This window comes from Tasmannia lanceolata, unplaced genomic scaffold (genome assembly GCF_043159265.1).
Source record: "Tasmannia lanceolata isolate RefF3 unplaced genomic scaffold, GAP_Taslan_0.1 ptg000026l, whole genome shotgun sequence".
Taxonomy (NCBI): Eukaryota; Viridiplantae; Streptophyta; class Magnoliopsida; order Canellales; family Winteraceae; genus Tasmannia; species Tasmannia lanceolata.
The window spans coordinates 8006144-8021247 of record NW_027518703.1 but is presented as its reverse complement, the minus strand read 5'-3'; the positions used below and the strand labels follow the sequence as shown (position 1 = coordinate 8021247).

At 40.4% G+C, this 15104-nt stretch overlaps 1 protein-coding gene across 1 annotated transcript; it reads left to right on the top strand.

Annotated features, from left to right (window-relative positions):
• The first annotated feature begins 3221 nt into the window (after positions 1 to 3221).
• LOC143858608 (ent-kaurene oxidase-like) lies at positions 3222 to 7865 on the top strand. The gene is made up of 8 exons (XM_077369300.1): positions 3222 to 3404; positions 3982 to 4142; positions 5894 to 6055; positions 6226 to 6366; positions 6456 to 6710; positions 6821 to 6982; positions 7065 to 7259; positions 7350 to 7865. Exons 1-8 carry the CDS (start codon positions 3278 to 3280, stop codon positions 7665 to 7667), a joined length of 1521 nt encoding a protein of 506 aa, XP_077225415.1. The 5' UTR covers positions 3222 to 3277; the 3' UTR covers positions 7668 to 7865.
• Positions 7866 to 15104: the final 7239 nt, after the last annotated feature.

Sequence of the window (15104 nt, the reverse complement as noted above, 5' to 3'; positions counted from 1 at the left end):
CTTCTAAACAGGGTTAGGTGTGCTTGGTTCCTATCACACCTTGTTGTGAGCTATAAAGTAGTCTAAAAATTTACTATGAGATTGGCTATAACTAAGCTGCCTCAAAACTTCTTTTTTTTTTGTCTTTGTTGAATTTCAAGCATGACTGCAATTTGCTTTGTTTATAAATTTAGCATTTTATCTGTGCAATTTTTCTGTGATAGACTGAACCTAAAGAAGATCCCGTTTTACATGTCAATTTATGACTTCAAAATAAAGAGAAGGGGGTATGATGTGAAAACAAGAAGGTATGACATACATTTCTCTTGTTTGAAGAAGTTGGAATTTTTGAACTTAGGGTCTAACACTATGTAACAGATAATGATTTAAAACTTAAGGATGACACTACAATAACATTAATCACGATAATCTAATCCCCATACATAATCCCGTGACTGGGCCGTTGGGAAAAGGGAAGAAAACATCTAGATGAAAACCACAGGCATCTCACTTTATTAAGCTGAATTTTGATGGGTCTATCTGTTTGAAATCCAGGTCTAGCAGTGGTTGGCAGTGTTTAATTTTTGTAATGACAAAGATGAGATTGTGTGAAGTTATTTTTTGGTCCATTAGGTATCAAGAAATCAAAGGAAGCTGAGTTTCAAGCTCTTTGTATCATATTTTTTTTTTCTTTTCAAGAGTAAGGGTTGAGGGCGATTTATCTGGTGGACGTTCACACGGAGTCCAGGTCCATGGCGATTGGTGCTCATTAGTCATTAATTAGCAGCATTTGTTATCATTGTAGAGGAAAGTGCATCATACTCTTTACACAAAGGTGCTCACTTCACTGGTTCCATGGAAAAATGATTGTGTTTTTTTTTTTTTACAATAATTAGTTAAGTTGAGCCTGTTTGTTTGTGAGAGCCCCTTACACTGCATGTATGAATTGGAGCAGACTATAAGTTTGGTTCCATCCCAACTTCTTGTCTGCTGTTCACCATTTTTATTCTAGTAATACATTAGCCGAAAATAGAGGCTGAAGTGAACAGAGAATAGCAAGTCTATCCAAGGATAAAGTACACCTTGACTTGTTATCCCTATGGAGAACAGCCCCAAAAGAAAAAAGAATCACTGATTGGAAATCTTGCATGCGTTTTAAGGGTTTTGGCAGCTCAGGTTTTGGGAGAGATCTCATGTTTCCTTTTCTGCCGCATGGGCTTCAAACTCTCCTTTTCGCACATCAATGCCCCTTTTTTGAAATTGAGACAGTTAACAAAAGCAGTAGCATTATCGACAACTAAAACCTCAATGCAGGACATCAATATTTAGTAGTGCGAATTTTAATTGGGGAATTTTATTGTAATCAAATTTATGTTGATTTTTCAATCCACATACGTTTGAGGGGCCATGTTAATGGTCAAGTTGTATTGTATTGGGTTGGGATTCAAAGTTTGATCATCTTGGTGGTAGATTAGGCAAGTGGGTTAGATGAGGTAACCTTAGATAGATTAGGTGACCAGGTTGGATTAAGATTATTATCTCTTTCCTTAGTTATCTAGATTCCATTTCATGTTTATCTTAATCGAAATTAACTGATGTTGGTAGAAATCTTTCTCTAAGTGCTCTATATAAGCACATGCTATTGTTAATGGAAATTAACTGATATTAGTAGAAATCTTTGATTTTATCAAAAAAGAAAAAGAAAAAGAAAAAAGAGAGCTCAATATAGTGTTGGAGGTTGCATTGGCATCTTCTAACTCAAAGTCAAAATCTATATAAAAACTACCCGTATATCTGGTACATTTTCTTCTCTCCTATAGCTTTTGAAAAAATAATATGAGGCCAACCTATGGAGAATCCCTCTGCTGTTTGGCCCACATATAGACACGGGAATGTGAATATCATTTCCCGTTTACTTAAAAGAGCATATCTAGGCCACTAGCTCAATGGTTGAGCCTTTGTTTCTCAACCTTGCTTCACTTGTTGTTTGATCCGATGATCACCTTAATCAAGGCTGTTATCAAAGGATATACAAAATCCTTGAATGAGCTGTTTTTGGGATTGGCTACCTTGTTCGGATAATTTTATCCTAAAGAACCCCTTAGGATTGGCTACCCTGCTTGTATAGTATACTCTTATCAAATGAAATGGTTCTGGACATGAACGGAGGATAGCTATCCAAAGATAAAATAAACCCTGGCTTTCCATTCTCATTCAGGAGAACTTAAACGGTGGATGGCCGTGCGGGCTAAAAATACAAATAGGATCATCCTAAAAAAACAAAGAGGCCCACAATGTTTTGGAGACCTTAACCATTCATTTGTTGGGCCCTGACGTAGATAGGATGCACGCACTCAGAAAATCTTCTTCATAGAATCATCCTGACCCTCCGATTTGAGGTGTTTAAAAGGTCGGCACAGTATAGAAACCTCGATGGATAGAGGGTATCTACGCTCGCACTCAGAAAATCTTCTTCATAGAATCATCCTGACCCTCCGATTTGAGGTGTTTAAAAGGTCGGCACAGTATAGAAACCTCAGCGGATAGAGGGTTAGGATCATCCTATGGAAAAGATTTTCTGGGTGTTCCTTATGTCAGGGGCCCATTGTATTCTTAGCCGCTACATGTGGATGAACGGTCGTCCACCGTATAGGCATTATGCCTTATCCTTCATTTTTATTTTTGCATGTCTTAATCTTATGGATGGTTGGGATATCCCTCCTTATAAAAATAAAAGGAAAGAAGACAGATTCCCATCTCTTGACTTTCCTTTTTTCGAATCTGAAACACTAATATGGCAACAAAAACCATGTCCTTTTACTTTGATTTCCCCATTTTTTCTTTCTAAACCGAGCTTGAAAATGACCATCTTGCATTTGGGTTCTTCTCAGTTCTCATTTAGACAAAGTAAAGAACATGCAAGCCAATGGTTCCTGACTGAGACGTGATATTCATGGAGATTATATATATAATTTGGGTGATGATAAATTCGCACCCCTTTACGATAATTCGCACCCTTGTAACGTGATTTGACGTCAAAAAGTGTTAAAAGTCTCCCACAATTCACGTCATAAGGGGATATGGATCTCTTTCCAAATACACAGAATTCGAATGCTTTTGGCTCTTGTCGTTATTATCGTCATCGACCTCTCTCTCTAAGTGGACAAGTGTTGGGGCCAAATATAGAAAGAATTAAAAGAAATAGCTAAAGAATAAGTATTTTAAACGAACAAAACTGATCTCTTAATATATATAAGATGCAGAACTTTGATTAATCACATCCTCATTCTCTGCAAACATGGCAACATACTTTCTGCAATTCTTTTCAAGCATGGCTTTTGCCACCATTGTACTGGGTTTCTTGGTTATGTTTTTTGTTTGGAGGTTTCTCATGAATCAGAGAAGAAACTCCAATAGCCCACCTGGTATTGTTAATTTCCCTTTGTATACTCAAATAGCCCACCACATTGATTCTCTTTAAGTGGGGTTTTTTGTTTGATTTTGATGTTATAAAATGTTCAATAGATGGAATACTAGGTGGGTTTTTCTAGGAAAAATTGAAATGAAGAAATGGGACTTTAAGTAATCAAATTGTTGTTTTACTAAGTGGGTTTCTTTTTAATCTTTTCTAGTGGTTCCTGGCTTACCTTTTCTTGGGACTGGTATCGTTGAAGGGCGGGCATGCATGGATCAATATCTATGAGGCAATCCACTCCATCTGAATATATGATAGATAAACCTATTTCCCTAAGTGGTTTTATTGGTTTTCTATGTTGCAAATCATCTTTAGGTTTATTTGAGTGGGCCTTTTTGTTGGGTTTTGTTACTTTTGTAGCTGGTTTTCTAAATGGGTTTCTGTTGGTGGGCTTTGCAGCTATAAATCAATCAGCAGATTTTCCAACTGGGTTTTGACTTCTTGTAGTTGTGATTTGTGAAACATCAACATATGTTCTTTTTTTTTTTTTTTTTTTTTTAAATTTGGGATTTTGTTGAATTTTGTAGCTGTTCCTGGCCTACCATTGATTGGGAACTTGCTTCAATTGAAGGCTAAAAAACCCCACCAGACATTTGCTAAATGGGCTGAGACTTATGGGTCAATCTACACTATTAGAACTGGAGCTTCTAGTGTTGTGGTGCTCAACTCAGCAGAACTTGCAAAAGAGGTATTGCTCACATCTTTTGCCCTTTTTCTTTGATTACTATCTTTCTTTATTTTCTTTTTCTTTTCCCTGTAATTGGATTGTTGTGATTGGAGTCATATAAAATGCTATTCCACTTCTTTAATTCCCCCGCCCCCCCCCCCCCCCCCCCCCCCCCCCCCCCCCCGCGTTTTGGCTATTTGGTAAGAAAATTGAAAAGAGTTGAGCATAAAAATAGTAAAAAATGAATATTTTAAATTTTCACAAAGGAAGGGTATTCCCAAGATCTATTCAGATGTTGCTGAATCTTTGGAGCTTTGTGCCTTGGAAAAGAAAGGGTAAAATCTTATGGGAAGCTTGTTTGCTTGCTACTTGGTGGGTAGTATAGAAGGAGAGAAATGCTAGGGTGTTTGAGGGGGTATCCAAATCTCCTCATTATCTGTTTATGCGCATTATTGCGGTGGCTATAACATTGACGAGATGTCACCCATCGTTTCGGTGTATCGGCTTATGATCTCTGGGAAGGTCGGCGAGAAGTGTGCTTTAGCAGTGAGAGGGCTACTATCATTGTCCATAGCTGGGAACCACCTCCTAATGGGGTGCTAAAATTGAACTTTGATGGTGCTTATTTTGGGAATCCGGGTTTGGCCGGGGTGGGAGGCTTATGTCGGGATGGTAGTGGCAAGGTGCTTTGGGCCTTTTGCGGTCCGATTGGAGAGTGTGATGCAACGGAGGCGGAAGTCAAAGCAGCTTTTCAAGGACTAAAAAAGATTAGGAGGGATAGTTTGAAGAACTTAATTGTTGAAGGGGATTCTCTAAATGTGATCCGATGGTTGAAGGGTGGGGTAGTTCCTCCTTGGAGATTCTTAGCTCTTTTTGATGAAATGGAGGAAATAATAGCGGAATCAAATATTGAATTGAACCATGTTTGGAGGTCCGCAAATGAGAAGGCGGATTTGTTGGCTAGGAGAGGGGTGGGGAGCGATTTTTTGAGATGGTTTGATCATCTTCCTCCTTGAGGTGTCCTTTGCGTTGTTCTCTTTTTTCTGTTTCTTTTTATCTTTCTGTATTCTTGGGTTTTCCCTTCTCGCACCACCCCCCACCCCCCTTCAATATTATTCGACATTTCAAAAAAAAAAAAAAAAAAATTTCACAAAGGAAGAAACAAATTCCTCAGACATTGAATTATTTTATTGATCTCTACAGAAGCTTGGGTTCAACCACAAGGCTTAAAAATAATGAAACCAAATAAAAATATCAGAAAATAGACAAGAAAAGTGATCTTGGCCTTGGACCAAGAGAGAATTTTTTTACTAGTTCTTGTATGACAAGAATACCCTCATGTACAAAACAACCAACTTCCGTACTTTAAGCTTGGCCAAGGTTGATTGAATAGTTCCCCAAATTTATTTTTCATTTTCTCTTATTTTCCTTTGGGTTTTCCAGAATTATACATAATGGACACATTTACTTTTTTTCCTGTTGATCTAATGCTTGAAATATGGAGGCAAATTATAACTTCAACGTGATGATGGACTGTGGATTTGGGCCATAGTTTCAAAACTCCCCCACTTAATCATGGACTCCCCCGAGTCGACTCCCTCTTCCCTTAGCCGTGTTCTTGTCCTCGTCCTCGTCCTCGTTTTGCCCTACAAATCCAATCAAAACTCCTTTGCATCGGCCCCGTTTTGACCTGCATCCGCGTTTTGAGAAACACTGATTTGGGCTGCAGCTGTATGGAATCCTCATAATCCTCTATCGGTATGTTTTTGCAGGCTCTGGTGACTAGATTCTCATCTATCTCAACAAGGAAGCTTACAAATGCATTGACATTACTCACAGCTGATAAAACCATGGTTGCCATGAGCGACTATGGTGAGTTTCATAAGATGGTAAAGCAGTATATACTTGCAAGTGTTTTGGGAACAAATGCTCAGGTCTGCTTTTACTAAGTTCTCCCCTCTACAACCAAATATCCAGTAGAACTTCACATGATTATCTACTTTGTTCTCACTTCAGTGTGTTTTAAGATCAAAGTATTTTGTGTATTGGATTTCATTTGTGTGTCTGAATGGATATCTCAAGTATCTATTTTCTTCGATATCAGAAGAGAAATCGGTGTCACAGAGACACCATGATAGAGAATACCACAAACTGCTTGCACACAAATGTCAGGGAAAATCCTCTTCATCCAGTAAACCTTAGAGAGATATTCAAAAAGGAACTTTTTCGATTAGCTCTGAAACAAGTAAGTTTTCTTCTGAGATTTTGCAACTCTGTTTTGCTTTTAAATTTAAAGATTGAATACAAACAACGAAAAATGAATTGAATTTTCAGGCTCTGGGAAAAGATGTGGAATCCATTTATGTGGAGGAGCTTGGGACCGAACTGTCGAAACAAGAAATGTTTGATGTCTTAGTGGTTGATCCAATGATGGGTGCAATTGAGGTCGATTGGAGAGACTTCTTCCCATATCTGAGATGGGTTCCTAACAAGAGTATGGAAATGAGAATCAAGCGAATGGCTACCCGCAAGTTTGCAGTGACAAAAGCCATGATCCAGGATCAGAAAAAACGAATTGCTTCAGGGGAGGTTGCTAAATTTCTCTTCTTCTTTATTTCACTCTATCCAGTTCTTTCCCTTACTACTATAATATTCAATGTCTCAGTTTTGTTATATTTTATAATTGGGATCTTGAACAGGTAATAGACTGTTATCTAGACTTCCTGCTCTCTGAAGCAAAAACACTGAAAGATGAACAGATAACCATGTTGGTTTGGGAAGCAATAATTGAGAGCTCTGATACTACTTTGGTCACGACCGAATGGGCTATGTATGAACTTGCTAAGAATCCAAAGTATCAGGTGGGTCTCTTACTTAAACCAATTCTCATTCCCATCTTTACAAAGTTTTCCATATTTCTGATTGTTGTTGTTGTTGTTCTAGGATCGCCTTTACAGGGAAATTCAAGAAATTTGTGGGTCAGAGAAGATTACAGAGGGCCATTTGCCTCACCTACAAAACTTGAGTGCTGTTTTCCATGAAACTCTTAGGAAGCATTCTCCAGTTCCAATCATTCCTCTAAGATACGCACACGAGGATACACAACTAGGAGGGTACCGTATCCCTGCTGGCAGCGAGGTTGATATTTTTTTGTAAACCATTTAGTGGCTTCAAGGTTCTGTTTATAAGGTTTCATTACTAACTGCATAAAGTCAAAATTTTTTGCAGATTGCCATCAACATCTATGGATGCAACATGGACAAAAAGGAGTGGGATGAGCCTGAAGAGTGGAAGCCTGAGAGATTTCTGGTAAAGGGGAATGGGTCAATAGATTTGTTCCAGACAATGGCTTTTGGTGGGGGGAGAAGAGTCTGCGCTGGAGCTTTGCAGGCAATGTTGAATTCTTGTACAGCCATTGGTAGATTTGTACAGGAGTTTCAGTGGAGACTGAAAGAAGGAGAGGAAGAGGATGTAGACACTGTTCAGCTCACAACCCACAAGCTCCAACCAATGCAAGCTATCATAACACCAAGAGATGGAGCATGACTCACTTTGGCTGAATCCTTTATCTTCCTGATATTGCGAGCATCTGTCGGCCTCTACCTGTTGTCTGCCTATCCATTTTATGTGTCTGATTTTATGTAGATGTGAATGGTTTGACTCATAAACCAATAATAATTTCGGGTAGATAATGAAAATAAACATTTATGATGTGAAACTACCAATTACTCTAAAAATTGAAGCTTATTTAATCATTTATACTTTAACACTCCCCTTCATTGTGTGTCCCCTCTTTTTAGGGTTGGCCTACACGTGGCACATGTGGCCTCTCTTTTGGGTAGGCCATTACATTTGGATTTTCAATACCAAGTAGTTTTGAACCGATGACCTTTGCTCTAATGCTACCTGTCACGGGCTTTTTGTTTTCACAGTGGACAAACCCGTGCGGTGTCCCAACATACGCATATGCTAAGGCCGGCCTTTACCCGTGCAAGGCTATGAAGGCTCTACACGTCCAACATCTCTTGATACTTCACTTGTGCACATGATCAATGAGCTGTTCAACAGGCTACTACATTTGGATTTTCAATACCAAGTAGTTTTGAACCGATGACCTTTGCTCTAATGCTACCTGTCACGGGCTTTTTGTTTTCACAGTGGACAAACCCGTGCGGTGTCCCAACATACGCATATGCTAAGGCCGGCCTTTACCCGTGCAAGGCTATGAAGGCTCTACGCGTCCAACATCTCTTGATACTTCACTTGTGCACATGATCAATGAGCTGTTCAACAAGCTACTAGGCTAAGATCTTGACATTGACATGCACCTTTAGATACTTTGCTCATTGCCACCAAACTTTTCAACAAGCTACTAAGCTTAGACTTGCCAATAGTAACTTTGAACTCACTCTCGTCATCAGCCACGAGTACATCGAACACCAGACCATCAGACCCAATGCAAAGTTCATCCAATGCGAGTCATGATGATGCCACGTACAAATCCTCCAAGTCCTACACCCCGAAAATTCAAGGCACAGACCTATGCCATGAATCAATACACAGAGACCGAAGTCATGCAAAGCAAACTCCAACCTTCTTGAAGTGAGGCTAGGTCTCGCTGCACTCTGCTTCGCCAAGTCCAAAGACTCGGGCGCTCACACGACCATACATCGAGGGACCATTTGGATAGTCTGCAAGGTTTACACCTCGCGAGGGCAACTGAAGTCGCCCCGGCACGAACTCATGGAAAACCTAGAGTTTGGCCTACCCACAAGACATGCCGTGGTGCGGAGGCATAGTATAGGTGTAGCCTCCCGCACCATCCGCACGTGCAATACAAGTGGGAACCCAACCCAACATATATTGTCTTTAGCCCTCGTCCTCGGGCAAAGAAACTGAAGCATCCCTTTGGAAAACTCACAGCTGGTACCCAAAGCTCCCTTAGGGCATGCCCATGAGCTGTAGTCATGATTTCCCGCTGTACCTCATAAACACAAGCAAGTCATTGCACAACTTGCAAGCAAACCACCAAGGTTCTGGCCCACACCTATTGAGCCTAGGGGGATTTAGCATGTCACGGGGCCAACTCCCCTAAAAAATTAGTCAACCAACTAGCTTAGCCAGAAGTGCCCCTCAAAAGTGCTCTCACGCCGTACTTTTGAAGACGCAATGAGAAGGAGCCAATTCTAATGGGATTGGGGCGCTCAGTGCCAATTGCACCACGGTGACACTCCGCCACCTGATAACATCGACGCCCTCGTCGACCTTAGCACACTGTGAACTCAGTTCCACAATAGCAATGACTCAACTCCCTTGAAAACAGTTGCCACTAGTACTTGAACAACTTGGCCCTTCTTGACCTACTTGCCTCCTAATACCACACCGCCCCAAGCTCTGCAAATCACTGCCATATCAATCTCCTGTAGTTATCAACCACTTTGATGGTTTTCTCTGACTCCATCAAACTTAAGTGAAAGTTTTATGGCGATCGCTATAAATGCCGATGAAGGTTTTGTGTCGGTGCCTATAAACGCTGATAATGGTTTAGAGGACTCCACCAAACACCATAAGGGTAGAGTGACCAGACATGATTTTTCCTCTCACGCAACCCGCAGATTCCTCCATAGCTGCACCCGAGCATCTTTTGGAGCGGTCTTCCAAAACAGTCATCTTGCGCCCTGTCGTCTCCCCCTGAAATAGTACCACATCTTCTGGCACAGTACTTGCTACTCTTTAGCCAAGTGCAACACTTGTCACTAGGAAAGTGCACAACACTATAGGAAGCCACTAGGATTCCTGGACAAACAGACCACCACATTCGTCCCTCCTCCTCCTCTTCCTGAGGCTAAGCATCCCCTCTTGGGATCAACCAACACAACACACATGCTACTTTTATAAACAAATCTAAGCAAAGTCCTACTAATACTAGAACATTAGACTTATTACAAAACGTCCCTGCTATACTTCACTTGTCCTTCTCTCTTTGGAAACCAAAACAAAATCAAAACTGATTTGTAGTCAAACTACTTCCAATTCTAACTAACCCTCTCTAACAAATTAATCAAAACCAAAACAGTTATTAACCACTTATCTGACTCCAACAAATTATAAACTTATCTAACTACAAAATTAAAATCCTAGTTTAACTAGGGTTCAACAACACCCATGTGGGCCCGCACCGCCCCTTCGACGACGTGGAGAGTCTGCGATGACTCTCAACAGGGTTCTTGCAGAACAACTAGGTTTTGCACACAATGTGTTTGTGAAATTGCTTGGGAGAGTCAAAGTTGAACAAAATGGGGAGTCTTTGGTTTGAGGTGCAGAAGTTTGATGGGAAAACAAAAGAATCTTGAGTTTTGGAAATTGAAAATCCATGACTTGTAAATCCAACAATTGAAATAGTGCAGGGGAACCAAACATTTGGGGGATGTCTTATAGTTATTCTTGAACCGGCTCTTAAAGGTTATTATAGTTCCCAATAAGCTCTTGAAAGAAAATTAAAAAAAGAAAGGGATAATTACATTTACACCCCCTCTAGTTTCTGACACATCCACTTCAATCGCTATCGTTTAAAAGTGACAAAGACATCCCCTCTAGTTTCGTTTTGTTTAAAGTTTGCCCCCTCAGCTGAAGGTTCGTCCATAGATTGAAGGGTTAGGATGATCCGATGGAGCTGATTTTTTGGGCACACCCTATCTATGTCAGGACCCATCAAATGAACGCTTTGGATCATCTAAATAATGTGGGCCCATACCCGAATCCAAAGCGTTTGGTAGTGTTTGGATTCGGGTATGGGCCCACATTATTTGGATGATCCAAAGCGTTCATTTGATGGGTCCTGATATAGATAGGGTGTGCCCAAAAAATCAGCTCCATCGGATCGTCCTAACCTTTCAATCTATGGACGAACCTTCAGCTGAGGGGGCAAACCTTAAACAAAACGAAATTAGAAGGGATGTTTTTGTCACTTTTTAAACAATAGGGGCTGAAGTGGATGTGTCAGAAACTAGAGGGGGTGCAAATGTAATTATGAACAGTTAATCCATTATGACAATAAAAACGGAAGTAAAAGTTACTGACAATTTGGTTATTTTTATTGTGTTTTCAGCATTTGTTGGGATTAGAGCTATCTTCCTTATTTTTGTCGTGACAGAGTACCCCATTTTTTTTTTTTTCTAAAAATCATATTTCAGTTTTGCTAGAATCCCCCTAAGGAAAGACAAGCCGAGTTTGTGCAATTACTAAAATATGGTAGTTAAATGATTAAAGCCCCGGTGAATGGTGGCTGTAACTATAACTATCCTAATGTAGAGAAATTCCTTGTTGCGTAAGTTCTGACTTGCACGAAAGGAGTAATGAACTGGGCACTATCTTAGAGGGGTCTTAGTGAAATTAGGATCGGCTTTGGGCTGTTCCAAGAAAATCAGTAGGGGCCTGTTCAGTTGTGCTGTGAAACGGAAAAGAAACGGAAATGGAGGTCCTTTTCCGTGGAAACGAGCGTAAGTGGTCGTTTAGTTGGCAAAAGTCGGAAAGCGGTCGGATTTCTCGCGTCCCACCTGGAATCCGAATAATCTCGCGTGGCAGGGCATTTTCCGCCGGTTCGAATCCGTGAAATATACTCGGATTCCATTTTATTTTCCGCGACTTCCGTAAAAAAAAGCGACACCACGAACGAAGCCCTAAAACCCATCTTCCCCTTCTCCTTCTCCTTCGTCTGCAACTTCAAGATCGAGGTGCGATCTCCACTCCTCGCGTCGGCTACCACCTCCTCCCTTCTGCTATCACCTCCTCCCTTTGGGTAGCACAGGTAGGCATCGTCTCCTTCTCCTCTTTCCCTCGTTTTGCATTTTTTTTTCACTTCTTGTTAGATATGCTAAGATCTGTGATTTTAAGGTATGGATAGATGTATTTTTATTTGGAATCTTTCGATCTAACCCCTTTTCCATTTCTTCTCCATTTTTCTGCATTTTCTTTATTTTCTGTGTTATTTTTTCGATTTTTTCAGCAGAAGCTGTTTATTTTCTTCCTTTTTGTTCGGACATTTGGATTTTTGGTGTCTCAGTTGGCTGAATCGCATGCGCAACTGAACAGACCCATACAACTTCATCTTCTACCTCTCGTCGGCGGAAACTCCACTCCTCACGCTCTTCCTTGGCAAGAAACAGGTATGCCTCATATCTTTCTTCTCTACCCCTCTTTATTTTTATATTTTGTGGGCTATATACTCTGTTCTTATGCCTTGGTCTATGTTTTTTGGTTCTTAAATCTTTGTTTATTTTTTTCTTTTTGGTTTTTTGCTTCAATCTATCGATTTTTTGAGGGATTTTTTTTGGGGCTTGGATCCTTCGTGAGCTTGAATCTTTTTTTTTTGGCGTGATTTTGGGTTATCCTTTGCTAATTTTTTTACCCTAAAGCCAGGGTTATCCTTGTGGTTTTCGGATATTTGTAGATTTAAGTTTTCCCTAATTTTTTTTTGGGGCTTAGATACTATCACGTTGTAGACACCCCATTTTGACCGGACCCAAGTTCGCTGTGCTTGGGCGAAGCCCCATCTAATCACCAAGTTAGGATCCCAAATTGCACCCTGAGCTAGCTTAGGGTCCCACCGAGGTCCCTGTGAAATTTCGTCAAGATCCGACCACGTTTGCCTAGCGAACGAGCTAAGTGTAAACACCCCATTTTGACAGGACCCTAAACCCGCGTATTCGAATGAAATCCCGAGGTCAGGCGGAAAATGAATGAATGTGGGGCCCGCTGATATGGGACCCGCTTATGTGGGACCCATTTGTGTGGGGCCCGCTGATGTGGGACCCGCTGATGTGGGACCCGCTTGTGTGGGGCCCGCTGTTGTGGGGTCCACTGATGTGGGATCCGTTATATTCACGGAGAGAATAAGGACAGTAATCATTTCCCTTGTTTTTAAATTGCATGTAATGAGTATGTTTTGATTTTTTATGGCATCCAATGCATTTGATTATTGTTTTTTATTTTTATTTTTATTTTTGCAAAAATATAAGGGAATTTGGGGGGGACAAGAGGGGGACAAAAAAATTCTCATTTTCTCCCATCATGATGACTCATGATGGGTCTTCTGATCTCTCTCGCGAAGAAAAACGGGAGGAAAGGAAAAAAACATGAAAAAAAAAGAAAAAAAGGGACAGTGGAAAAAACGGGAGAGGGAGGAGGGACGAGGGTTTTTGGGTGGCTGGCCACCATTTTCTCTCCCACAGCCGTGCCACCTCCGATCACTATCCCCATCTCCGGCTTCTTCTTCTTCTTCTTCTTCTTGATCTCTTCCCCCAGCCGAAACCCATCTCTGCAACTCCGATCGGCCTTATTTTCTTCCTCTTCCCAAATTCTTCACCTCTCTCCGGTCAACCACCAACCGCCGATCACCTCCACCCCCATTTTTTCCGACCAAAACCCGTCCCCAACCATATCACCACCGGCTAGCCACCTCCACCTCCGGCAAACCCCACCGGAATCCAGCCGGACATCCAAAACCTCATTTACAGAGAAATCTCGGATCTCAGATCTGAGATTTCAGATCTGAGACAGACAGAGGGGGGAGCTCATTTGCAAAAAAAAAAGAAAAAGATAGAGAGAGAGAGGAAGAGAAGAGCTCATTTATTAAAAAAAAAAAAAAAAAAAAAAAAAACTGTGGGTCTTCATGTTTTCTTCTCCGATCGGATCTGCCGGATTTCGGTCGATTTCCGCCTTCTTCTTTTCCGATCATCACCACCTCCGACCGGCTGTGCCGGAATCCGGCCCCAACTCCGGCTACCATTACCGATCGCAGGTATTTTCATTTTTATGTTTATTTATTTATTTATTTTTAATTTTTTTTTTCTCGTTTCATTCGTTTCATCATTACTGTTCGAAGTTTTATTAATATTAAAATTGTCGAAATAGTAATAGCTGTTTGCATAGTAATAGGATTAAATTTTTATTTTCGTGCATAGTAAAGCTTGCGTGAACAGTACTAGGTCGATTAATATTATTAAATTATTATTTTCGTCGATTAATATTATTAAATTATTATTTTTGTCGGTGAGTAATTATTGTTTTTTGACCGTAATGATTATTTTATTTAAATTATTATTTTTGTCGGTTATTAATATTATTAAATTATTAATTTTTTTGACCGCGATGATTACTATTAATTAAGTATTATTATTTTTCTTTCGGTGGAATATTTAATTGTTATTTCGTTTCCAATTACCGAGGGACCCGCTTGTGTGGGACCCGCCGATGTGGGACCCGCTTGTGTGGGACCCGCTTGTGTGGGGCCCGTTTGTGTGGGGCCCGTTTGTGTGAATAGTACTTGGTAGGTCCTACTGTGAATAGTAGTTTTGAATAGTAGTTTTGAATAGTAGTTTTGAATAGTAGTTTTGAATAGTAGTTTTGAATAGTAGTTTTGAATAGTAGTTTTGAATAGTACTTATAAATAGTAGCTTTGAATAGTAGTTTTGAATAGTAGTTTTGAATAGTAGTTGTGAATAGTAGTTGTGAATAGTAGTTGTGAATAGTAGTTGTGAATAGTAGTTGTGAATAGTAGTCTTGAATAGTAATTATAAATAGTAGTCTTGAATAGTAATTATAAATAGTAGTTTTGTATGCTTTATTTGCTCATCACATTTACTCAAACTTAATCTAACAAAACCTGAAGGCATCATAGATTGCGCGAACTTATTGCACACACTTACATCACTTTCATCTAAACCCCTGCATCTCACATGCACACACATCCTATTTTAGGAACCCGGAGTGTTATCTAGCATGGTTGACTGGGATTTCATCACCTGGTGCCTCTGTGCTAGAGAAGCATTCCACCCTTAGCCTAGTACCTTTATGGTACGTAAACGGATCTCTTGTTCACGTACTGATACGCCGGACACTGGTACAGTATATCGAACATGGATTCGCGCTAAGGGAACTCTTGGCCTTACCCCTAGATTAACCCACACATGCATGTAGTATACG

Excerpts from the sequence above, each read along its gene's own strand:
- LOC143858608 (XM_077369300.1), top strand. The coding sequence starts at position 3,278 with ATGGCAACATACTTTCTGCAATTCTTTTCAAGCATGGCTTTTGCCACC. Across the intron at positions 3,405-3,981 it reads AAACTCCAATAGCCCACCTG|CTGTTCCTGGCCTACCATTG; the intron begins GTATTGTTAATT and ends TGAATTTTGTAG. Across the intron at positions 7,260-7,349 it reads GTATCCCTGCTGGCAGCGAG|ATTGCCATCAACATCTATGG; the intron begins GTTGATATTTTT and ends AATTTTTTGCAG.